The 26,498-nt window shown below is 37.6% G+C and overlaps 1 protein-coding gene across 1 annotated transcript; it reads right to left on the reverse strand.

The window, feature by feature from the left end:
* Positions 1–1,639: 1,639 nt before the first annotated feature.
* Positions 1,640–26,232, reverse strand: TMEM184C (transmembrane protein 184C). Its single transcript, XM_006887038.1, has 10 exons — positions 26,065–26,232; positions 11,931–12,061; positions 11,804–11,840; positions 9,947–10,152; positions 6,918–6,992; positions 5,629–5,722; positions 3,750–3,862; positions 3,061–3,160; positions 2,137–2,308; positions 1,640–1,905 (listed from the first exon to the last, which is right to left on the reverse strand). Exons 1-10 carry the CDS (start codon positions 26,185–26,187, stop codon positions 1,640–1,642), a joined length of 1,317 nt encoding a protein of 438 aa, XP_006887100.1. The 5' UTR covers positions 26,188–26,232.
* Between the last annotated feature and the right edge of the window lie 266 nt (positions 26,233–26,498).

Raw genomic sequence — 26,498 nt, forward strand, 5'->3', positions numbered from 1 at the left:
GAATGGCACCAGAACTGCCAAATCAAGGAATTCTAAGCAGCCAAGCAGATAAAGAACCTTAACCAGACAATCCTTTTTTATTTGTCTGATACACTCAATGGAGAATACAATTGCCTAAATTTTGTTAAGCTTAGACTAAAGAGATACTTATTATGCCTTGAATATGTATGCTAAATTCAATAAAGAAAATAAGAAAATACATCTTAAGACTATCTAGCCCTTATAACCACCAATATATACCCAGATTTACTTTCAGTAGAAATGTCTGTAATGACTACAGGAATAACGACTTTGTTTTTTTTTTTTTGCAAGAACAAGAGGGATTTTATTACAAACTCTTGAGCAGGACTCTACACACACCTTGATGCAGCGGCCACGTGGCAGAGCCCACGACTTTGTATTTTAAACACAATCCAATGATTAGAGAAACATCACCCAAAGTAATAGTATTTTCTGGTTGTGGTTTAATAATTTTAATAAAGAACACACACAGCCAAGATTTAGATTCTTGCCCTCTTTTAATAGCACCAGATAAAGAGAGGTTACATTTCTATCACAGGTTTCTTACTTTTTCTTCTGGTCTTCAAACCAGTTCATTGTTTTCATCTGAAAGCTATAGGTAACCTATTAATCTATTTGTAGTGTTGCAAATTATGTATTTTCATGTTTAGAGGGTTTAAGATGCCTTAATATTAGTTCCTACATTTTCCTCCTAGTAGGAATATAAGATAATGGTTATCACTATACCACTGTCTGATGCAGTTAAGTTCCAGAGACCAGGAGGTTAGGTTACAGTGGAGGGTGACTACAACATTATGAAACTTTCTGATTATCACATAACTGCCTAGCCAGTGAAGATTATAGTCTAGCCAAACTTCACGAATAACCTTACCCACTACAGATAGTGTTGCTTTCTCCTTGCAACTGAGATGTGCATTACTGCCAGACTTAAATCATTAATGCACAAAATGGTCAGATTTTTTACTATCATAAATGAAAAATGTCAAGTAAGAGAGATGGTAAATGCGTACTTTAGTTAAAAAATTTTTAGCTTCCCCATCATCTCCTTAAATGTCTTTATTGCTGTGCCTCTAATCCAGAAATTTTGGTTAAAGCATTGTTTGGGGTTTATGTTTTAAATAATGAAAGACATAAAACATTACAGAAAATAAATTATATATTCTTATTTATTTAAAGACATCCATTGAGAAATAGAGAAATAACTGTTAGCTTATATGGCACATGATTAAGTTCCACTAGTTCATGTTACTGAATTATGCTTCCTGGTAACTCCAAAGCATTATAGTCATGCAGCAATAGTAGAAGGCATTGGTTTGGTTTGTTTTTTATGTCCATACTCTTGATAAAGCAGTGTAACATCAAAAACATTTGGTTGGCGTCATTTTCTACCTTATGAGTATGGAATATCCTACTGTTAAAAAAATCAAGTCTAAGCTTAGGAAATTTAGGCTGATATACAAAACATAATTATAGAAGTTCAATTATACCTGGCTTTCACCTATCCTCATGTTGCAGTTTCCCATTATTTATGGCTTGTCCCAAGCACAAAATCCAGAGCAGCGGCACACCAGGTAATGAAACAGCAATGGTAGGAGCACAGTTTGCTGTCACACACTGTTCAAGAGGCCCCCAATTTATCTAAAAGTTCTTTTTTCTCTTCTATAGTATCATTAAACATTTCCTCACATATCTTAGCTGCAATCGGTGTAGTCTGGGGGGTCACAGTGTGTCCAAACCCTTGGTAGTGACCCATAGGTGAAGATGGCATAGATGAGGCAACAGAAATTGCATCTTGTGATGATGATGACAATAAGCTTGTATGTTCATTTTGATCTTGATCCTCAGGAAAAAATTTTTTCCTAGGATGTCCCATAACGGTTCTTCCTTTAAAGTAATAAAGATTCTATGTTAGCCATTTTTTTTTACCATTTACTATTTTTACCATTAATAACTCACCATTCTATAAAAAAACTCCTCACTGTCCACCCCTAAGAGCCTTAAAAATGGGACTGCTTTACAAAGTTTTTTTCATCTCTTAAAGTAGCTACTAAATTATCCTAGGGGGGGGAAAAAAAGACTCCACAAATCTGGACGAATTAAACAGATGGTACTTACCAACATGTCTTACTTGTTCAGAAATATCATCTCTAATATCTGAAATATCCCACATGGCAAGAAAAGAATCAAAGCATGAACCTTCTTCTGCTTCTTGGACATAGGGTTTATATGAGAAAGTGTAGTGATGAGCAATTGCAGCAAGGAACATCTCAATACAGATAATAAAGTCCTACAACAGTAACATGAGCCATTTTTAGTTTAAATCTAATTTTTTAAAGCTTGCCCTCTATCCTTTTTCACAATTATGTGATAGGTTTCTCTTTCATATGATACTTTTTTAATACTAATTTTTAAAAATAATTATTCCCTCAATATTTTTTTTTAAAAAGGACAAAATATCTGTACTACCTCAAATCAGGAAATTTTAGGAAAGCATTCTCAACCCACAGCCCAAGAACTAAGAAACACAAAGTCAGATTTCACTGATTTTGATTCAAAATTAGGTTTCTTATCTATGAAAAATAAAATCTAGGTTTTACTCTTGAGTCTACTACAAATTATTATTACAGTCAATTTTTCTAGGTCTAATATTTCCATTTTTGGTAGAGCTTTCAGATCAAGAAAGGACTGGCCATCCACATCTGAAATAGGAGGCCTCTGAAAACCCTATGGACAACAGAGAAACATGGATAGTTATGGAATTACAGGTAAAGCCCAGATTAGAAGTCAACTGCACAGTGACTGCAGCAGTGGGTTCAAGTATGTCAGAGATTGTGAAGATGACAGAGGACAGGACAGAGATAAAAGATCTGTTCTTAGGGACGCTATGAGTCGCACTCAACAACACCAGCAATAACAGTTTCTTTACTTAAAAAGTAAGGATCATATAATATACCCTGTATATTGTTAAATTTAATGGAGATAATGTTATCTATTTAGCAAATAGTAAAATTTATACAGTTCAAAGATAACACTACTTACCTGTAGCCCTGTAGCCACGGCTTCTACAGTTTGCCATTCCCATGTATGCTTTTCAGAAATAACGCCAACTTTTACCAACAAAGCGATAACTACTGCTTGCCTATATATTAGAAAAAGGTAAATGCTAAATCTCTATAAAGCATAAAATTAGCAGTTGTTAACCCCAGTGCAACCACCACTACTACCATGATGCTAACTACAATCCTACCAGGCATATTCCTTTTAGGAGGAAACATTGTACTTAAGTACATTTGTAAATCTACACTTGTAGTTTCATCAGATGAATTTTTGTTACATAGTCTAAGGATATCTTGCTTTGAAAGTATGCATAGGTAATTAGGTAAGGTTTTCCGATAATACCCTTTACCATTTTTTTTTCTTTTTTACTTTTACCATTTCCTGTAAACCAATCCATCTTGTTGGGGATCTTCTCTCTGACCTTCCACTTTCCCAGTACCTCTTCTAACAGTATGCCCAATGAAGTACTTATTCTGGTTGGTTTTTAAAGTAGTTTTTTTAAACCTAAATTGTTTGAATTACTAAATCTAGAGACACCAACTAAGAAAGGGTCTAACTTCATCATAAGGCATGTGCCAAAATATTTTAAGCAAACTGAGGGACACAATTCCAGGTTCACTTTAAACAGTCCTTTAAAAAACTAAGAATATTTAAGAGAAAGCAACACTTACCAAAAAGAGACGAAAACGACCAGCTTTACACATAGAAACTTGCCAACAGGTTGGATTGGACTCAGTTCTTCTTTTAGTACTTTATAAAATAACAGGAGACAATACATGGCAAACTAGAAAGAATTATGGTTAACATCTGAATTTCTGTGACATTAAATATGGTAATAGAAATATATGATAGCGTAATTTTTCCATAAAGATATCTTTAGATTAACAGATCTTTGTAATTTACTGTAGATATGTACTATATAAAATTTTTCAGTAGAGATGTTGTATAAAGTAGTAATATTTTCCTAAAAATGTTTTTAAGTGTTCACTTACTATACCCAAAGAAACAATGAATAACTGACATGGGAGAACAAGCCTCTCATTCAACCAAGACATAAACTATCTAGCAATGTTTTTTATACACAAATTCCCATTGATTTTACAAGGTCTTAGCTTATTAATGAGTATATCTCACTTAATAGGTAAGAAAACACAAAATAGTTCAATTAAATTATAACCATGAAATAGAAAAGAATAGGGAATATTTTTCTTGAGGGCAGTAATGTTAGTCAAACTGATTTTACATTTTAAAATAAATGCTTAACACCTAAAAAAATATTTTTGGAAATCACTTGTAATATAGTGTCTAAGTACTTTTCTAAAATTTATTTTATTCCATTAAAGTCGCATAATATGCTTACTTACGGATAAAGCTACTCATAGTCCCAACATACAACCATTGCTTTCTATGCATAAATGGTTCTATTTTTAACAACTATCATCATTTAAATACACAAATTTTTTGCCCAATTATTTTTTATGTACTTTCTCTTATACTTCATAAAGATTATTTTAACACAGTATATGTAACATGAGCTCTTCAAATATTTCCAGCTTTTTACTATTATTAAAAAAAGGAAAGTACATATAAAGATATTCAAAGCAAAAGTATTTCTGACCATTTCTTCAGAGTACATGACCAGAAATAGAGTTGTTACCAAAGAATATTTATATGAAACCTTTATAAAATTGTAATACTAAATAGGCATGCTACTACATCTATACTAGTAATTTTTTAAAAGATTAGCCAGAGTTTTAAAAGAAAATACACATTCCTGTTGATAAGAGCAGATACCTCTAGAAAATTTCTTGGCATTCTCAAATAAATAAATAATGGCAGAGAATTTTATTCTACTTTTAGTAAAACTTTGTAATGAAAATTAAACATTTTTCATAGTCAGTATGCCCAGAATATTTTCTCTCTTCTTTGTGGCAAGGTTTGCTTTTGTTAATGATATACCCATATAACTGCAGTGAGTATCAGAAATATTTAAGAACCAACAGATTAATGTAAAAAATCAATAATTATTCTATCTTTAAATATGCATGTTGTTGTGTACCGTCGAGTCGGAGCCGACCCCATAACTGACTCTCCTGTGGGTTTTCAGAGGCAGTTAAATCACACAGGAGTTTACCCATTCCTCTCCTACGGAGTGGCTTGTGGCCACAAACTTCGAGACTGCAGCACACCGCCTTGCCATGAGGCCACCAGAGCTCCTTTTTATAACACACATAGTGGCAAGAAGCTGTGCTGCAATCCCAAAGGCACATGGTTCGAGGCAACCAGCTGCTCCTTGGGAAAAGGATGGGCAATCTCCCAGGTGAAAACCTGCTGGAGGGTCAGCTATGCTTAGGTTCTGACACCACCACCACATTATCATCCATTTCTCTCTCTCTATATATATTTCTTAAAATTCTTTAAAAATACGTATTTCTAAGATTTTTAAATAATAAAATTTCAAAATGAGAAAACGAATAAGCTTTATTCCAAGAAATTTTCCGAAGGAATTAAGAGTCACAGAAACTAGTAAAAGAAAAATTATTTACTCACCAACTGCGACATATTATTTATTATAACTAAGTAAGTCCAAGCATTAGAAAAGCTGAAGTTCCCTTCATCATATACACCAAGCAACTCACAGATTCTAAAAAGAATGTAGAAATCAGACAATTTTGTTATTGCTGTTGTGGTCATCAGTCAATTCTGACTCAAAAAGACCCAGTGGTGTACAGTCGAAATTCCCACAAGGAAATCTTTACAGGAGCAGTTTGCTTAGTCTACTCGACTGCATAGGGTTGAACCAATGACTCCTGGTTAACGTGCTACCAAGGCTTCTTAACTTTATGTTTAACTGAACAAAAATATATTTCTGAATATCACAATATTATACTTAAGTTTAGAAGTAGTTAAGCTGAAAGGTCCTTGGGTAACTACTTGCTTTGACCACAGGGGAATATCCAAAATATCTTTTTTTCCTAGGAACGTTATCACAGAATTACTCTTCTAACTGCAGAAAATCGAAAGAAGATATAGACATTGTACCAAAAGGATAATGAGTTATTTTTAAAAATTATGCTGTCTAATTTTGAAAAATTTATTTTATCATGTAGGTCTATAAGGACAGCTGTTATTTCCCCCTTAAACTATTTTGGAGGAAAAATTCTGTAAATTTCCAGATACAGTTAAGTAGTTATTATCATCAATATTAATTTATACACTGACCCAATTTCTAAATAGCAGAGACATATAACATGTCTTCATAAAGTATAGAATGAATCTTTTTAGCAAACAGTTGCTAGTTCTAAGGTTAACTAATTTACTAGCTCAATGGCAGAATAAAGAATGAGGCTTCCTTCATCTGCACACATAGAATGTATGACATTTAAAACATCTAACTCACCTGCTTTAGGTTATTTATTTTTTAAAAATTTTTTTAGAAGTACTTTTTACCACATAGCTTAATGACAACCTTTCTTCCCCTAAAGTCTCAAGCCCTAACAGCATTTTTTGAAAAATAAAATCATACATTCAACCCAAAGTAGTATACTTCATGCAATAAATGTTGTTATAAAGCTTTGTGAACTTTAATATTTGAACAAGCAAGCATTGTTAAGGCTCAAAAGTGTGTTATTTAGAAGAATCCCCTGTGGTGATTTTTGTCTGTAAGTGATCACCTTGTTTATTTTAATAGAAAAAGATGTCTCTATATATTGTGGTTTTTCACAGTACACTAGACCTGTAACACATTATATTTTCTCATTTTGTTATTCCCATGTAAGTAAAAATAGCACATGCTTTTTTTAAAAAAAGAAAAGCTTATTTAAATTCTGTATACTTACAAAGCAACAATGGTGGTGAATGGTCTGACAACTGTATACTGTAATACACCCAATTTGCATCTAAATAGTAATACTCTGCAAAAGAAGAATTTACCTTTTGAACTTACTGGTTTAGACATCATTAACTATTTCCTAAAGCCTCTGAATTAAAATAATTTTGACAAATGATACCACAATTATACAGAATTCTTTCAACCTAGTAAATGGCAGGGAAGAATGTAGATGGGGCAAAGAAATGATCTAAAGCCAATTTTATCTTTTCTTCTTAGTTTTCAAATACTCTCAAATTGCTGAAGAACTCAGTGGAGAATAAAAGAAAATGTGGATTCCTGTGTAATTTTAGGAAAAAACCGAATGGCAAATGAAGTACATATGGATATGAATATATACTCAAAGTATTTACATTTAGGACTGTCTCCTTTCAAGCAAGTACTTAAATAACATTTCAAATTTAATATTTCAATAACAATAGAGTAGCATTACCTAGATACTCTGAAAGGACAAAGTGAAGATCCTAAATAAAAGAGTTCTTGTTCTGTGGGGGGGTTAACTCAGTGTAGGGAAAGAGTCACAGGGCCACAAACTAAAGTCCCAAAACTACCACAGAAGAACAGAAATGAAAATGACTACTGTGTACAAGAAGTTGCCATGTAATGGAATTAATTTGAAAGCAACTAACAACATTCAGTATAAAAACTCTGAATAAATAGAGGGAAAGAAAATGTATTTAATCTGACCAAGGAGACTTACTTACTATAGCAATGTGAACTTCTAATTTCCTGTCTGCACTTCAGGATCTTGGATACCACCCAAGAGTCTTCATGAATGATAATGAGGAAAAAACCCACAAAGTCCACAACCTTTATTTAAGCACATGCGAGCCAACAGCTCTGCCTGGGAGACTGGAGAGAGACAGTCTGAGATAATCACTGCTCACTGAGACAAACACTGCTGCCTCCAGTGCAGCCATAGGACCTAGCATCCATAAAAGGGCATTGTCTGACTGCTGGAGACTGCAGGATCACTATTTGGAGAGAGAAAAATGACTGGAGGCCCAATCTTAGGGGATGACTTCTATAAAGTTCACCTTCAGGAGTTCTACTAAATCTCCTTGTTATCCTGGCAGAGAAAGGAAAAATAACCATATTGAAATAGTGTTGCCTAACTACAGAATATTGCCCTGCTCTACATACATTTCACTAGCAAAAAACCTCCCAAACCTACTGTGGATTCCAGCTCACAGTGATGCGTTTCAGGGTGGAAGTATACCCTTGTTTTCAACAGCTACAATCTTACAGAAGCAAGATCACTGGGCCTTTCTTCTGTGGCACAACTGCATGGATTAGAATTGCCAACTTTTTTAGTTATTAGGTGAGCACAAACAGTTGTATCACAAAGGAACCTACACCTTATGATAATGTCATCATGTATGTCTAAATTATTTAAAGAATTTAAAGAACCTTGTCCCTCATATTAGATACATTATGGCTTTAAACAACAATTAACAAAGCATGTTAAAAAGCAAAAAACAGCCCTAGATCTCCCAAAGTCTAAACACAGACACAGCATAGAATTAATTTGAAGGCAAATTGGACAAAGATATAGCAGAAATATTAAAAATTATCAGACGATTAATAAAGGCCTGCTGGATTGCTAACCAACAGGTTGGTTTGAATCCACGAGTGGCTCTGCAGATGAAACAGGAAGAGGTCTCCTCCTGTAAAGGTTTATAGCCTCAGAAACCTGATAAAGAGTCACCATTAGCTGGAAATGACGGGATGGCAATGGGACTGGTATGAGTCTGTATGAATGATATGCTCAGGGCTCTAATGTAAAAATATGGACAACATGGAAAAAATGATGGATAACCTAAAGCAGAGAGACTGAAAATGCTAGTAAATATTAAAATAAAGAGATACAGAAAACATAGTAACAAAAATGAAGAATACTAAGGAAAGAATCCATGTACTTGAAGGTATGTCAGAAGAAACCTCACTGTCTGCCCCCAGTATACCATGAACTAGACAAGAATGTGAAACAATCAAAAAAGCACAGCATATATATATACTGGGAATACCAGAAAAAAAGACAGAGAAGGAGCACAATACACCATGAACTACAATCACCAAAGCTCCTTTTAAGAGAATATTTAAAGTACTAATGGCTGTTAATTTTCCAAAATTGTTGAGAGAGAATAAAACCACAGATTCAGAAAGTCCAGAGAACATCAAAGAGGGGAAAAAAATATTACTCTTGGAAATATATTCAAACTACAGAAAATCAAAGGAAAGAGAAAATTCTGAAAGAACCAAAGGGAAAAACACATTTCCTCTAGAGAAGTAAGAATTACTTGGGATTTCTCTTCAGACGCCATGCAAGCAAGAAGAAAGTGGAGAAAAATACTTAAAATGCTAAAAGACAAACCAAAATATCTTGCCAACCTAGAAAATTATGTTATCTACTAAAATTATCATTTAAAAAATAAAGAAAAAGACTTTGATAAACAAAAAGTGAAGGAACCTGTTGTAAGCCAGACTTCTCTTAGAAGAAATGTTTTAAAAAGTTTTTCAAATAGATGGAAAATCATATAGGTGAAAAACTCAAATCTACTTCATGAAAGGAATGGAGATTAAAAAAACTTTTCTTCTTAGTGAATTTAACAGACAACAGACTACTTAAAATGATGATAATATACTGGATGAGTACATCTTAAACCTGATTTTGTCATTAACTACACTAAGATAAATTAGTATCATCAGATCTTAATTCCCAATCGTAAAGACTGTTGGGTTAAACGATTTCTGAGTTCTTTTCTGCACTATTTTAAAACTTTCTATTTAGTAAGTGTGATAGAGATCAATCTGGATATGTGGGTCACAAAAAAAATTTTAATAGCTCTTTTAAACTTAACTATTAAGTATCTGAGGCCAGGGGCAGTTCTACACTATTTTGCTAATGGTGCTTAACAAGTTACTTTAGATTATATAGTAGTACTTAAAAATGGCTTCAAAAAAACAAAACATACTTACTCTCCCATAAGCCATGGTGGACAGCAACATAAAGGAGGGAAATGTTTCTGCTGATCTTTGGCTTCAAGGATTAATACCAGATTTGGATACCGGGTAGTTAGGTAATTGGTAAGGAATCCCATAAAATTGTAAATGACATACGCTTCATAGCATTCTCTGCAAGTATCCACATAAATTGCAATGCTGGGATATTTCAAAGCTACCCACTATGAAAAAGCACAGACGTTAAAAACAGTTGCTGCCAAAAGAAAATAACCATCTCAATTCATAGTATTCATAGTAAGTAAATTTTAAAATCTGGGATGTCTTGTCATATATTTAAATCAGACTCAAAATGTGTAATTACAAGGGCTACCAGACAATCTGTGAAATGAATTTCTAAGAGCAAGCAGCATTTTGGATATTAGTAAACAAAAAGATAAGTGTGGTATATAATGAATATAAAGATAGGAGTTAAAGTTTTTTATTACTATTTTTATCATTCATATAGATTGTGTTTCATGCATGTACATTTTTATATAATCTTTCATTTACATTTTATTTTGTCCATGTATATTATGGGTTTTCCTCCCATATAATCATCTTACTAATAACTACATTTGTTAAAGTATATAAGCCAGCTTCTTCACGCCTCATGTCCTCATATTCCCGTTTTAGATAGCCAATTTCTCATTTGCCCATCCCTACCAAACTGGTACTGTGAGGGAACAAGCATGTCCCTTTTGCTGAAGAATCGAGCATCTGCATCCACAAGCAAAGTCCAGTTCAGAGCAAGCTATCAGGCTGCAGTAATCCCCCCTCTGGTCAACTTGTTCTCAGCCATCAGTGGCTAGATTCAAATGGGGATCAGCTGCAAGCTCAGGAGTCACCTCTGTTGGTCTCCTCATTCAGCCCTAACCCTCACGTGTGGCCAAGTCAACAAGCCAGGGGTTCTCGCAACTCCCTGCTCCTCAAGCCCACCACCTTTCCCTGTTCATCTACTTATCTGTGCATGGGAGAGGTGGCAGCACTGGAACAACAAGTACAAGTTTGGCCTGTTTCTCCTTGTCATTTTCCTTCCACTTTCAGAACTGTGGATCTAGGTGATCACTGTGGGTGAGTATATTCAATCTTTGAGTTGGGCTCAGATGGGCATCAACTTTACCCTGCTCAGAAGCCAAACAGCTTGATCCAGTTTTGAAGGGAGACTCTCTTCCTTTCCTTTTCCCCCTTCTCTCCTTATCTGCTTGACCTTCTTCCAAATTGCTTCTCTTCAAAGAAAGCTCAAAGTGAGTCCAAAAATCCATTCAAATGCAAATTGCTTCAGTGTACTGGGTGGGACTCCTGCCCAAACGAAGCCAGAACAGCCTCTACCAGATTCCACTTTTAACAGGCTTTATCTCTTTGGCAGATCTTACCTTTAGTTTTTCAAATCCAAGCCTAAGGCTTTTAGTAATTAAGTTTTAAGTTTGACTTTATCTTGATAATTACAGAAAATGGTATCAAAATCTTTATATTTACTCAAATTAGAATAACTGCCTATAAACACAGTATGAAGAGTCCAATGGGCAAGATTTTTTGTTGTTCAAATTTAAGATTTAACAAATCAAAAAGTCAACATAAATTCTCTGTAAAGGACTGAGAGTTACTAAAAATTTTTAAGATTGAACAAAATTTTATCTACAGACTGAAACCCAAAAACATTTTATACTTCTTACTGTCACATTTTTCTGCTCTACTAACATTAAAGAGTTAATGTTTAATTTTTCATATTCATATGATTCCTTATTACCAAACAACATACTTTTGTTGTTAAACATTCTCTAAGTAGACTATCACCAAACAAGTTCCTAATAAGTTAAAATGAAACATACTTACACTGTCTAAACTGTATATGGGTACCATCCAAAGAATTCTACATGGGAAACAAAAGAAAAACAGTTTGCATTATACTTTTAAAAGAGTCAATACAACATTAGTAGAATCAATATATGCTAAGATTTACCTTATTATTGGTTTTTGTAGTTCAGGTTGTGTATAATGCACTAAGTGCTGTAATATTACCCAGAGAGATATAGGTATAGTCAACAGCAAAAAGATTCCGGCAATAAACCAAGCCTTAGTGTGTATTCCAACCTTAAGAAGCAAAAGAACATATTAGTATGAATTGTTATTAAAACCAACGGCTAAACATTTCTTAAACATTTCTTTTTTAAATTTTTTATTACTAGGAGGTCATATATTTTCTATGACTAGTGACAATTTTGTGGGAGGAAGATGGGTGGTCTCCTGTGCAATTTTGCTGCCTCTGAAAACCCGCTGGAGGGTCAGCTATAAGTCAGCTCAGACTCAACTGCATGCAACAACAGCAACAAGATGCGGTAGTTTAATTCCTTCTTTAATAGGCAGTCATTTGTGCTGTTTTAGAGAAGAAGGCATTTTCCTTCAGGAGACTGGACGTTTCTCTGGGGACCTGCTGTAAGAACACTGTGTAAATGAACATTCATATCATATCATGCTCCACCCCCAGTTTGTCAATTTTCCTTGTGTAAATCTGGTTATCTTTTAAAACTCATGTGGCTTATCTCAATTTTGGAACTGGAGGAAGCAGAAGGACTATTTAAGATGGGCTGTTTTGGTTGAGGGTCAGTGTGGAATGTTCGGTTGTTTTTTTATTTAAGCCTCTTGTTTAGAGTCAACAAGACCTCCTGGAGGGCCCTTGTATTTAAAAGTTGGGCCCAAGGGATTATATTTTAATCCTTTGTTACTATATTTTGGAGAAACATTCCTCTAAGTCATACAGCACTCTTTTGTCAATTTACTGTGCTGAGGTAATGAGGGTTTGCTGTGAAGCTGAATCTTGTGCCACTGGGGCTCAAATGCCATAATGGCTGCCCACGGTGAATAATGTTTGGTGGAGTTCCTAGTTTAAGACAGGTTTGGAAGCAGGAGTGGCATCCACTTCCTAAACCATATGCCTCTGGAAACTTGATGAACCTGGAGAAACAATGGCTATAGAGAGTTCATAGAGTGACACTACAGCAATCAACAACAAATGTGATTATACTATTTAAGTATTCACTCTAGTTCTTAAGTTTTCTACAAATTATTTCTAGAAAAATATTTTCTAGTTTACTACTTTGCTTTTTTATCCATAAATTGTTATCATCCACACAGTCCAATGCCTTCGCATAGTCAATAAAACACAAGTAAACATCTTTCTAGTATTCTGTTTTCAGTCAAAATCCAGCTGACATTAGCAATGATATTCCTGGCACCACAGCGTCTTCTGAATCCAGCCTAAATTTTTGGCAGTCCCCTATCGATGTACTGTACTAATGATTTCAGCAACTTTTGCATATGGTCAAAGTTTTATTTGTACATGATATTAATGATACCATTCTGTGATTTTCAACATGGGCCGTATCTCAATAGAATAAAACCAAAAAATCTTCACCACTGGACCAATAAGCATCATGGATGGAGAAAAGGTGGAAACTATCAACAATTTAATTTTTTTAAATTCATTTTGCATGCACAATCAACAGTCATCATAACAGCTGTCAAGAAATCAAGACATGGTGCACTGGGAAAATCTGCTGCCACAGACCTCTTTTAAGTGCTAAGGAGCAAAGACATCAGTATGATGATTTATGTGCGTCTGATACAAGGCACGACTGTTTTTCAATTATTTCCTATGCACTTGAAAGTTGGGCAATAAATAAGGAAGAATGAAGAAGAATCTATGTCTTTGAATTGTGGTGCTAGAGCAGAATTTTTAATAAGCCGTTGATTGTTAAAAGAACAAATCAACCTGTCTTAAAGTAAGTGCAACCATAGTGCTCCCTAGAAGGTAGGGTGGTAAAACTCACACTGTTGTTGTTGTTGTTGTTATGTGCCGTCGAGTCGTTTGCGATTCATAGCGACCCTATGTACAACAGCCCTAAACCCTGCTCTATCCTGTGCAAATCACATTGCCTCTGACAAACCCATCCCAATTACCGCAGTCACTGAATCAATCCACCTCACAGAGGGTCTTCCCCTCCTGTGCTATCCCTCTATCCTACCAAGCATGATGTCCCTCTCCAAAGACCTGACTCTCCTTGCAACATGTCCAAAGTATGTCAGACGAAGCTCCAGAATCCTTGCCTCCAAGAAGTAGCCTGGTTTAACCCTCTCTAGGATGAATCTGTTTGTTTTCTTGGCAGTCCATGGTACATTCAATACTCTTCTCCAGCACCACAGCTCAAAGGCGTCAATTCTCCTCCTATCCTCCCTAGTCATTGTCCAGCTCTCTGATGCATAACAAGTGTTTGCAAAGACCATGGCCTGTATCAGGCGCACCTTCGTCTCCAAAGAGACACTGTTGCTCTTGAGTAGAGAGGTCCCTGACAGCAGACTTTCCCATCGCAATACGTTTTTTGATTTCCTGGCTGCTGGTGCCAAGAGTGTTGACTGTGGAGCCGAGCAAACTGAAGCTGTGAACACTCTCAATCTCTTCGCCATCCATCCTGATGCTACCAATTGGTCCAGTGGTGAGAATATCTGTCTTCTTGACACTGAGCCTCAGTCCATACTGAAGGCTGCAGTCCTTGACCCTCTGCAGTAAGTGCATGAGGTCCTCCTCAGTTTCAGCTAGCAAGGTTGTGTCATCTGCATAACGCAGATTGTTGACAGATCTTCCACCAATCCTAACTCCACGTGTCTCCTCATAGAGCCCAGCCTCTCGGATAATCTGCTCTGCATACAGGTTGAAAAAGTATGGAGCTAGGACACATCCCTGGCGCACACCCTTCCCAATTTTGAACCACTCAGTGTTGCCCTGCTCTGTTCTGACGACTACCTCTTGGTCCAAGTATAGGTTTCACATTAGCATGATTAAATGTTCTGGGATTCCCATTCTTCTCAGAGTCAGCCACAGTTTGTTATGATCCACACAGTCAAATGCCTTTGCATAATCAATGAAACACAGATAGACATTCTTCTGGTATTCTCTGCTTTCAGCTAAGATCCATCTAACATCGGGTACAATATCCCTAGTACCATGACCCCTTCTAAACCCAGCCTGGACTTCTGACAGTTCTTTGTTGATGTACTGTTCCAGTAGTTTTTGGATAATTTTCAGTAGAATCTTGCTTGCATGTGAAATCAATGCTACTGTTCTGTAGTTTCCACACTCAGTTGGGTCACCCGTCTTTGAAATGGGAACAAATATAATAATAATTTATATATATATTATTATTATAAAACTCACATAACCTCACATAATTTGACCATGTTTTCAAGAGGGGCTAGTCCTTAGAAAAAGGCATCATGCTAGGAAAGGTGAAGGATCAAAGAACGGGAGGAAGACTCTCAACAGGATGGACTGGAACAGAGGCCTTGAGCATATTAGAGATCATGAAGGTGACACGGCTCTGTTGTTCATAGGGTTGCTGTTGAGTCACAGGTAACTTGATAGCACCTAACAACAATTAGGGGGCTCTAGTCTAGTGCTTTGGAAGCCGGAGTGGCATCCACTTCCTAAATAACATGCCTCTGGATGAACTTTGATAAATGTCGATAGTTGTAGAGGGGCTTCTGGCCTTTCGTTCTTAGGGTCACTAGGAGTCGTACTCGAAGGCAGTCAACAAACAAGCCTAGCGGCAAGGAGCTGTGCTGCTACTCAAAAGACAAGTGGTTCAAATCCACCAGCAGCTGCAATGGAGACAGGAGGGCAATCAGCAATCTCTGCTCGTGGTACTTAGTGCTTCTGAAAACCTGACAGAAGGTCAGCTGTGAGGTTGTTATGACTCAACAGCACATAGCAACAACAAAAAAAAGTATGGATTTGGGGGGCTGTGGTAATTTTTGTTACTTCATTAGTCATAGAATTATTTTTAGTGTTTGCACAATTTTGTTGAATGGACATGCATAATCTTTCACTATGAAATACTGTGAAAATACTGTGCTATGTATTAGTAAGAAATAAATGCATGCAAGGACAATTTTTTTAAAATCCCAACAACCAACTGATTACTGGCTCTTTGCTTTAGGAGTTAAGGTGTCCAAGGCAGAAGCCATCTAGCTAGATTAAAAGAATGGAATATGATCAGGCCAAAAATATGCTGTTTTATGATGTGTGGGTTACTTACAAAACCTAATTCTCTTGCTGATGCTGCTGTCTGATATGGATGCAGGATCAGCAAATAGATAAGAAACAGTAAGCAACATTTTACCTTGTGTCAACAAGCTTTTCTGCTTGTAAAATTTCTCAAATAAAAGTTAGGAGGACTACAGGTCGAGAGGACACTCAGCCCCGAGGTCCTTTCCTCCTAACTCTTGACTAAAGTCTTGAGTAGGTCATTCCATTGCCAGGCACTTTCAGAGAAGTGCAACACCTCACCTCATATTTTGTTAAGCTGACGTACTTCTATGTTGTGCTGTTGAGTCTGAACTGATTCATAGCTGACCCTCCAGCTAGTTTTCAGAGGCTGTAAAGTGCATGGGAGAAGACTGCTCATCTTTCTTCAGCAGAGCAGTTGATGGATTTGAACCTCATGTCTTTGGATGGGCAGTTCAACTCCTTATCACTAGGCTATCAGAGCTTTAGTATTTCCATAACCACCCTCAAAATAAAAGCTAACATGACATCTTTCATATACATATAACATAATTAACAATATTGCTTTAAACCCCTCATATCTTTTTACAGGCCAATCTGATTGACCTTTTTTTAAAAAAAGTCAATTTCTAGTATACACTCTGTACAATCTCAGAATTAAGATATTCTACTTGCCTTCTCTCATCGTGCATACTTTGGGCATGTTGCTAGGAGATGCTATTCCTTGGAGAGGGACATCATGCTTGGAAAGGTGGAAGGTCAGCAAAAGAGGAAGACCCTGGACGAGATGGACTGACACAGTAACTGCAGCAATGGGCTCACCTGAATCAGATGATGAGGTTGGCACAGGACAGGACAGAGTTCAGATATGTTGTTCATAGGGTCTCTGTCTATGAATTGTACACAACTTGACAGCACATAATAACATTTGCCTTCGAGGGGCTCAGGGTAATAAACTTTATTCTAATCTGTAATCTTGCATTGCAAAGTATTAATCCTCACTTTGTTTGGTTTTTCCTCCCTTCAATATATGTTACAGACTGAACTGTGTTTTCTAAAATATATGAATTGTTGGTTCATGTACCTAAGGATGTGATTCTGTTTGGAAACAGGGTTTTTTTCTTATGCTAATGAGGTACTCTGAGTGAAAAGCAGATCCTAAACCTAGATAATGATGATTTATAAATAGACAAGAGCAGGCATAGAGACAACACAGAGGGGGAAGGCGATGTCATGTGAAGATCATCTACAACACAAGGAATACTACAGGACCAAGGAATGCCTAGGGTGACTGAGGGGACCAACACCGTGGAGACCATCTTGAGCTTTCAGCCACTAGAACTGCAACAAAACAAATTTCTGTTCTTTTAAGCCACCAATGACTGTAATAATTGGCTCGAGCATGTGAGACTGTAAGGACGGCACAGGATAGGGCAAGGTTCTGATCTGTTGGTTCACAGGGTTGCCGAGTCATCGCTGACTGCACTGCACCTAACAAGAAAGTCACCCACTTGTGGTAACTCAAACAATGCAAATACCAACTTATTAAAGGAAAAAGTAGGCATTTATTTTTGGTACGGGCAGGGTCTAGGTTTTAAAAACTAAGCAGAACTAACTCCAAGACTTCTTCCTTTCACGTCAAACACAAAATTACTCCCCTGTGTCAGGAACCAAGGGTTAAGGAAGCATAGGAAAGAAAGCAAATGTGTTTGTAGCACAATGTATGGAAAAGCTGAAAAACAAGACCAACTAATTGAAAAGAAAATCAGAATAGACAAGAGATTGTGGGGGAAAAATCTGAGCACTGATTTTGTAGGGCTTTTTGCTGCGCTGAGTTTCCTTCTTTCTTTTTATTCCTCACGATTATGAGGTTTACTAGGCAATAACAAGAATAGCTCTGGTGGCCTAGTGGGTGGAGTTGTGTTGATAACGCAAGGGCAGATGGTTCGAATTCACCAGCTGCTCTGAAGGAAAAAGATGGATAATCTCCTCCTATGGAAGTTACAGTCTCTGAAAACTTACTGAGGGGTCAGCTGTGAATTGGTCCCAACTCAATGGCATAAATTAACATAACAAGTAATAATACGTTATAATTCAGGTCACAAACACTCAAGATACAATTCTTCAAACAAGATGCTTCACTTGGTTAATTAAAATATTAATTTCAATAATGATTAAAATATGTAGTTGAGCATAGCAATGACACAAAATTGCACATAAAGTGTTGAACTAAGTATGTTTTGGTGTATATTCTCAATTAACAACAAAGTAGTAACAAACCAAAACAAAACATACTGCTGGGTAATTTGAATACTCACTTTGCTTTTATGTTGTTTTAATGCCAAAAAATAGATTTGGTGGTTGACTTTAAAAAAGAAAAAAAAAATGACTGTAAATAACGAAGGCCAGCATATTCTAAGTACAAATGCTCTTTTTGAAATGATCATATAAAAAGGGTCTAGAGAACTGAGTCATCACAATATAAACCATAGCCACTGAGTCAGTGCTGACTCATAGGATCCTACAGAAGAACAGAGCCATACAAAGGCTATAAAATCCGACTGTCACATTCTCCTAAAGAGCAGGTTTTGGTTAGCTGCTGACTTCTTTACCCAGTGTGCTACCAAGGCTTCCCATCATAGTATTACCAAAAACATCCAAACTTGCTGCCACCAAGTTGATTTTGGCTCATAGTGACCTTTTGTTGGGTTTCTGAGGCTGTCCATCTCTAGAGGCAGCCTTCCTCCCACAGACTGCAGGCTAATATATCTGAACTGTTGAGCTTTTGGTGAACAATGTAACAACACATAAAGTATTATGCTACCAAGGCTCCTTTACCAGAGTATACCCAATTGAAAACCCACTGCTATTGCTGGTTTTCACTCACAGTGACAACTCCACTGAGTTTCTGAGGCTGTAAATCTCTCTGGGAGAAGACCACTACAGAGCTGCTGGTGGATGGTTACAAACTGCTGACCTTTGGGTTAGCAGCCTGACATGTTACCTTCTACACTACTAGAACCATGCCAAATTAAAAAAAACAGTACACCACCATAGAACTATCATTTTCACACTGCAAGTTGTAACATGTTGTTGTTGTTATGTGCTGTTGAGTCGCTAGCAACTCATAGCGACCCTATGTACAACAACCCTAAACTGCTCTGTCCTGTGCCAATCGCACTGTCTCTGACACTCCCATCCCAATTACCCCAGTCACTGAATCAATCCACCTCATAGTTTCAGATAAAAATAATCTGTGCAGTAAGTTAACTTCAGTTACTAATTGTGCAGTTGTTTAAAGTTTCTATGCTTGATACAGCCAGCCAGTCATTGCTGTTGAGTTGGAACTGATTCACAGCTGACCCTCCAATGTTTTTTTCAGAGGCTCTAAACTGCATAGGATATGTCTGGCTATCTTTCTCCCAAGGAATGGCTGGTTGGTTCAAACCACTCTGGGCTAGCAGACTATGACACTAGTTTCTTTATGGATTTTCTTTTAAAGCTATACAAATTTATTTTAAAATTGGAAAAAAGCTAGATGCAAAAAAAAAAAGTGTGTACATATTTAACATAACAACCACTAAGGATCTATTAACAATTTAATACTGAAGTTTCACATTTATCTCTAAATTATTCAAATTTAAGAGCCACTGTTAAAAAGGCCACTAACAGATCTGAACCCTATGTTGCTCCATCCTTATCAAACCCAACACACTCGAGCAGTTTTCTGCACTGTGTCAATTCACCTGGCTGAGGGTATCCTCTCCCTCACCAACCCTCCACCTTTCTAAGCATGGTGTTGTTAGGAGAGGAAGAACTTCTCCAGCACCATGCCCAAAGTATGTGACACGAAGCTGTACCAGCCTAGACTTAGGGAAATTTACCACTTCATTTGAAGGAAAAGTTGATTTTTTCCAAAGGAAACTTAGGATAGAATAAACAAAAATTATGGATGAATGCCAGGAATGAACTGAATTTCCATCAGTCAAAATGCTTTCAAAGTGGAGCCCAGAGAGTAATAGGAGTGTGTACTTTCTGGGCCTAATCTTGCTGAGCAACAGAGAAGAGCCCCGACAGCCCTGCAGGCCCAGGGATGAGTGGGAACAGGGTGAGATGACTGCAACTGTTTAACCGCCTTGTCTTCAATTAAATATGCTCAGCCATGACATTCCAATATGTAAGTACACTGCACCAAGCATGGGCTTAAGACAGGAGGCTTTGGTGGAGCGGTGGTTGAGGGCTGAACTGCCAGAGGTTTGAACTCACCAGGCACTCCACAAAAAAAGGTATGGTGGTTCATTTACATGAATGAGCCTCAGAAACCCTATGGGGAGAGTCTACTATGTTACACAGGGTCACTACGAGTCAAAATTGACTTGAGAGCACTGGAATTTTGGGGGGTTGGAGCAAGAAATGAATTGTAAGAGTCTCCAGAGTCTTAATTTCCAGTGTGAGCACCGTAATATCCCTGTTTTTTAAAAAGTTTGCATTTTTCACATAAAACAGTTCCTAAACGTAAGCTAACTACTTTAGGGCTCACTGATTCCATCTCTGACTCTATAGTGCAGAACTGCCCTATGTGATTTCCAAGGATGAAACTTTTTTTATTAATTTTAATGAACATTCACTTGAGATTGTGGATTTCCATTCATTCATTGTTCTCTCCAAAGAAATGCTGTTAGGTGCAAACAGCAGATCTTTGTGGCTTAGCAGCTAAGAGCTGAACCATTTCACCATTGTTGTTGTTGTTGTTGTTATGTGCCGTCGAGTCGCTTGCGACTCATAGCGACCCTATGTACAACAGCCTTAAACTCCGCTCTGTCCTGTGCCAATCGCACTGTCTCTGACACTCCCATCCCGATTATCCCAGTCACTGAATCAATCCACCTCATAGAGGGCCTTCCTCTCCTGCGCTGTCCCTCCACCCTCCCAAGCATGAAGTCCCTCTCTAAGGACCAGTCTCTCCTCACAACATGTCCAAAGTATGTTAGACGGAACCTCAGAATCCTTGCCTCGAAGGAGCCACCCGGTTTAACCCTTTCCAGGACAAATCTATTTGTTTTCCTAACAGTCCATGGTATTCTCAATACTCTTCTCCAGCACCACAGCTCAAAGGCATCAGTTCTCCTTCTATCCTCCTTGGTCATTGTCCAACTCTCTGATGCATAACAAGTGATAGGGCGCCTTAAACTCCACTGCTGCAGATACACTTCCAACTCTCAGCAACCTTCCATCTGGTTTCCAAGACACTAGATCTTCACGGGAAGAGAATGCCTTTCTTTCTCCTGCAGAGTAATGGAGTGTCAGAACCACTGCTCATTTAGTGAACAGCTCAACACATGAGGTGCCTAATATACATCTTAAGCTCTTGGGAGATGCTAGTCTGCAAGAAAATGAATTATTGCTCGAAGTCAATCCTGATTTCATATTTTAAAAGCAGCAGCAATAATGAGGGTTCACAGACTACTTATTAGGTGCTGGTAATAGTATTTAACATTTTAGAGACCTATACTCATTTAAATGATTCAGAGAATAAGGATATCGTATTTAAAACAATTAGTATAATACTTCTTTAGCCACTACAGTTTTCACATCTATAATTTCTATACTTTAGGGTCTTTAAACAAAATAAAACCAAAATCCCAAAAAGCCAACATGAACTTCAGGGATTTTAAAGGCATATTTAATGCCCCCAAACAGAAAACATTCTCAGAACAAAAACTTGTGATCTAATCTTGATGCCAATTTCACTTGGCATTTCTCTTCAAATAACTCCATTCTTCTTTTGCCCTCATAGGTCCAACAAAAACCATTAAATCAGACCTTCTCATATTGCAACAAACCAGTAACCTCAGCAGCATTAGACCCAGCTTACTGCTTTGTCCTTACTGAGGCACTTTCTGTGCATTCTTTCCTCTTCTGCACTGCGATTGCTTCACCTTCTTTAAAAACTTTTATTCCTTTATTTGAATTTTAGGTTCTAGGTCATTCTTCTTTATCTCTTTAATCCTCAAGGCTTTAAACACCATCCATGTTCTCACCATACCCACATTTCTATTTGCAGCTCAAGCTTGTGCTCTAGACTTGCATATCCAACTGCCTATCTGACATCTGAGTATTCCTTATACATCTCAAAAATGAAAGCCCAAAACAGAACTCTATTTCTCTCAAAGCAGTCCCTATGCCTCAATTTTCTACCATCATAGTCAGCACCACTATTTACCCAGTTTTATGAGTCAAAATGTGAGATTATCCTTTATTTATCCCTTTCTCTCACTACTGTTCCTCTCCAATCCAATCTCTTATTAAATCTTGGCGTTTTATATGGTTCACTACATTTCATGAAGGTAGGTGCTATGTTTGTAACTAACAAAAGTAAAGACTAATTCATTACTGAGGCTTAAATAGTCTCTCATTTTAATCAGAACTGGCTTTGACAAGCACTGTGGCAATTGGACAATTAAAACAGACATGGGTGGGGAGGAAGAAGAACGAACTGGGGAGGAGGGTAGAGAAAACAGTGCAACAATGAATGAATGAGAACCCAAAATATCTGTAAATGTTCATTAAAACTAATAAAATTTAATAATAACTAAAAAAAATAGTCTCTCATTAAAGTATCAGACACCTGGGCAGAAGCAAAGAGAGAGAAGAGAATTCATTTGTTAGAGGTGGTGAATGTTGATAAGACAAAAGAAAGTTTGTAATTTTAAATAGGGCAGCTGGGTGTCATTAAAGACCTGAAGGAGTTCAAGGAATGAGAAAACTATCCAATTAGGACAGTCTATGAAGAAGAAATATTCAGTGCAAATGGACTGACAAAGGAGCATGATTGCTATATTTAAGCAAAGCCAGTGCAGTCAAAGTCTAGAAATGAGGGAAACTCAGAGGAGAAGGGAGTAGGAGTGATTTCAAGTTACCTTGGGCCTCACTGGACATAATTAGGAATACTGGCTTTTACTCTGGGACTAGGAGGGATTCGAGAATTTGAAGATGTGACCAGTTTTAATTGGTTGCTGTGTTGAGTTTGGTCCTGGAAAGATATTTTAGTAGCAGTGGAGACAGTGAGAGGGGGTCCAATTTATGGTTTAATTCTAGATACATTTTGAAAGGAGTCATCCAGTTATGACAGTTTAAATGTGAGATGTGTGGAAAAGGGCACTTAAAATGATTCCACAGAGCCAGACTGCTTATTTTGTCATGCTGATCTCTCAGCTTAAAAGATACACAGCTCATTATATATACTGCCAACTAATATTAAGACGTATCTCATATAAAGAATTGATTTTCCCAGTAGGATGTGGGGTGGGTACAAAAAAAGCAAATTCACTATTTAGTCTTTCTAGTATGTTGTTGTTGTTGTTGTTATGTGCCGTCGAGTCGCCTGCGACTCACAGCGACCCTATGTACAACAGCCCTAAACTCCGCTCTGTCCTGTGCCAATCGCACTGTCTCTGACACTCCCATCCCAATCATCCCAGTCACTGAATCAATCCACCTCATAGAGGGCCTTCCTCTCCTGCGCCGTCCCTCCACCCTCCCAAGCATGATGTCCCTCTCCAAGGACAGGTCTCTCCTCACTACATGTCCGAAGTAAGTTAGACGGAGCCTCAGAATCCTTGCCTCCAAGGAGCCACCTGGTTTAACCCTCTCCAGGACAAATCTATTTGTTTTCCTAGCAGTCCATGGTATTCTCAGTACTCTTCTCCAGCACCACAGCTCAAAGGCATCAGTTCTCCTTCTATCCTCCTTGGTCATTGTCCAACTCTCTGATGTATAACAGGTGATTGCGAAGACTATGGCCTGTATCAGACGCACCTTAGTCTCCAGAGAGACACCACTGCTCTTCAGCACTTTGGAGAGGTCCCTAACAGCAGACTTTCCCATGGCAATGCGCCTTTTAATTTCCTGGCTGCTGGTGCCAAGACTGTTGACTATGGAGCCAAGCAAACTAAAGCTGTGTACAATCTCAATCTCTTCACCATCCATCCTGATGCTGCCAATTGGTCCAGTGGTGAGAATCTTTGTCTTCTTGACATTGAGCCTCAATCCATATTGGAGGCTGCAGTCCTTGACACTCTGCAGCAGGTGCTTCAGGTCCTCCTCAGTTTCAGCAAGCAGGGTTGTGTCATCCGCATAACGCAGATTGTTGATAAATCGTCCACCAATCCTGACCCCACATTTCTCCTCATAGAGTCCAGACTCCCGGATAATCTGTTCTGCATATAGGTTGAAAAGGTATGGAGATAGGATGCATCCCTGGCGTATGCCCTTCCCAATTTTGAACCATGCAGTGTTCCCTTGCTCTGTTCTGACGACTGCCTCCTGGTCCAAGTATAAGTTTCGCATTAGAACGATCAAGTGTGTTCTGGGATTCCCATTCTTCTCAGAGTCAGCCACAGTTTGTTATGATCTACACAGTCAAATGCCTTTGCATAGTCAATGAAACACAGATAGACATTCCTCTGGTATTCCCTGCTTTCAGCCTGAATAAAGTGTTTCTTGGAATAGAATACTAAGGAGTGGGGAAGACAGAACATCATTATTACTAGTCTTTCAAGCTAAATAAATACCTTTTAAATTTGTTTTATTGGAGTGTTAATTAGTTTTTATTAAAACCTGTTGTTATGTGCCGTGGAGTTGCTTGTGACTCAGAGTGACCGTGTGTACAAAAGCCCTGAAACCTGCCCTATCCTGTGCCAACTTTACTGTCTCTGACTTACCTACCCTCATTACCCCAGTACTGAATCAATCCATCTCATCGATGGTCTTCCTCTCTTTTTCGGTGCTTCCACCCTTCCAAGCATGATGTCCCTCTCCAAGGACTAGATCTTTCTTGCAACGTGCCCAAAGTATGTCAGATGAAGTGAAGTCTCAGAATCTTTGCCTCCAAGGAGCTGACTGGTCTCACCCTTTCTAGGATGAATCTGTTCTCCTGGCAGTCCATGGTATATTCATTCAATAGTCTTCTCTAGCAACACAGCTCAAAGGCATCAAAACCTAGTGGTATCTAAATTAGAACTGAAACTAAGAGAAGTCTTAATATAAGGGTGTGTATGTGTGTGTGTATATATATAAAATTAAATTTAAAAGTGGTTCCTATAACCATACGCAAACACCTGAAAGTGAGAAAATTGTATTTATAAAAACATACAGTTAATATTGATTAAAAAAAGTATAAGGAACTAAGTAAGAAAGGAGTAATGTTTAATGTAGTACAAAATCATTAAAAAGAACAATATGGACTAAGTCCATCTAAGAAAGTCAACAAAAGTTAGCATTTAAGACACACACACATACACACACAAAACATATTTTAAACACATACAAATAATTTCCATAATGAAAAGACTTAAAAAGTATCATGGAGTTTTAAGTATCTCTTACATACAGGTATTGAGCAGTCAAGGTACTTCACAATTTTTTTTTAAATCCTTAAGTTAAACTTTAATACAAATTTTTTTTTTTAAAAAGCATACATCTTAGTACTTAAAGCTGCTGGTAGTAATTTACTGATGTCACAATAAGAATGACATAAAAAATATACAAGAAACTTTAAAAAAAACCTTTGTTAAGAGCTATTTTCAAAAGTAAAAACAAAGCTAAACAAATTAGAATTCTTTAATTTTCAAAGCTAGTTAAAAGCTAATAAAATTCAGTACACTGCTTTCAAGGTATTGTAGATTCACTGAGTATCTAAAGAGTTCAGATTTCACGGTTAATCTATTATCTACAGAGATCAGGTTTCATGAATAAAATTAGCTTTCAGGAAAGCGATAAATAAAACCGTGTTCTCCTTAATAACTACCTTAATAGGCCCCCTCTTCTAAAACCAGTCCCACCTCCACGTGTAGCAAACGTTTAATATCGTGAATAACAGACAGGGAAGTTTGGATCTCAAGAATGGACCTTATCCGACAGGTTTTTCAGGGTACTAAATCTTGGGTAGGAGGGTAGGAATGGAACAGGCATATCTTTACCAACCTCAGTCGGGCCAAGTGGTTGGCTATCGGCCAACAGGGCAGGACCCTCTTACCTCCAGTTTCTGTAATTCCCACACGCAAAGGGGAACCGCAACCACTATGGACACCAGGTAGATGACCACTGCTAAAGGTCGAATCCACTGTCTCCAGTTTCTCCAGGTACAGGTGCAAGGCATGTTTTCGCATAAATCAGCTCCGAGTAGTAAAGGAAAAGAGCTCGAAGAAGATTGTAAAGGGAGCCCTGCGCTACGGTGAAAGCTGTTGGGCGACTTTACCAGCAGCTCGAACCGCCTCTTCGGCGGGCACTAAGCTTTCTGCTGCTGCTGCCGCAACTGCAGCCACTCGGGGTGCTACCGGGGAGCTGTGTAGGTAGCATCTTTTCTTCCCCACCCTGTATCGATCTGGTTCCTCCGTGGTGAAACCCCCAGGCGGAGCCGCTACCCTCACCTGGGGATCGCCCTGAACTCAGCCGGCACCATGGTTTGGA

Source organism: Elephantulus edwardii, unplaced genomic scaffold (assembly GCF_000299155.1).
Source record: "Elephantulus edwardii isolate Elephantulus edwardi_28Jun2011 unplaced genomic scaffold, EleEdw1.0 scaffold00053, whole genome shotgun sequence".
Classification (NCBI taxonomy): domain Eukaryota; kingdom Metazoa; phylum Chordata; class Mammalia; order Macroscelidea; family Macroscelididae; genus Elephantulus; species Elephantulus edwardii.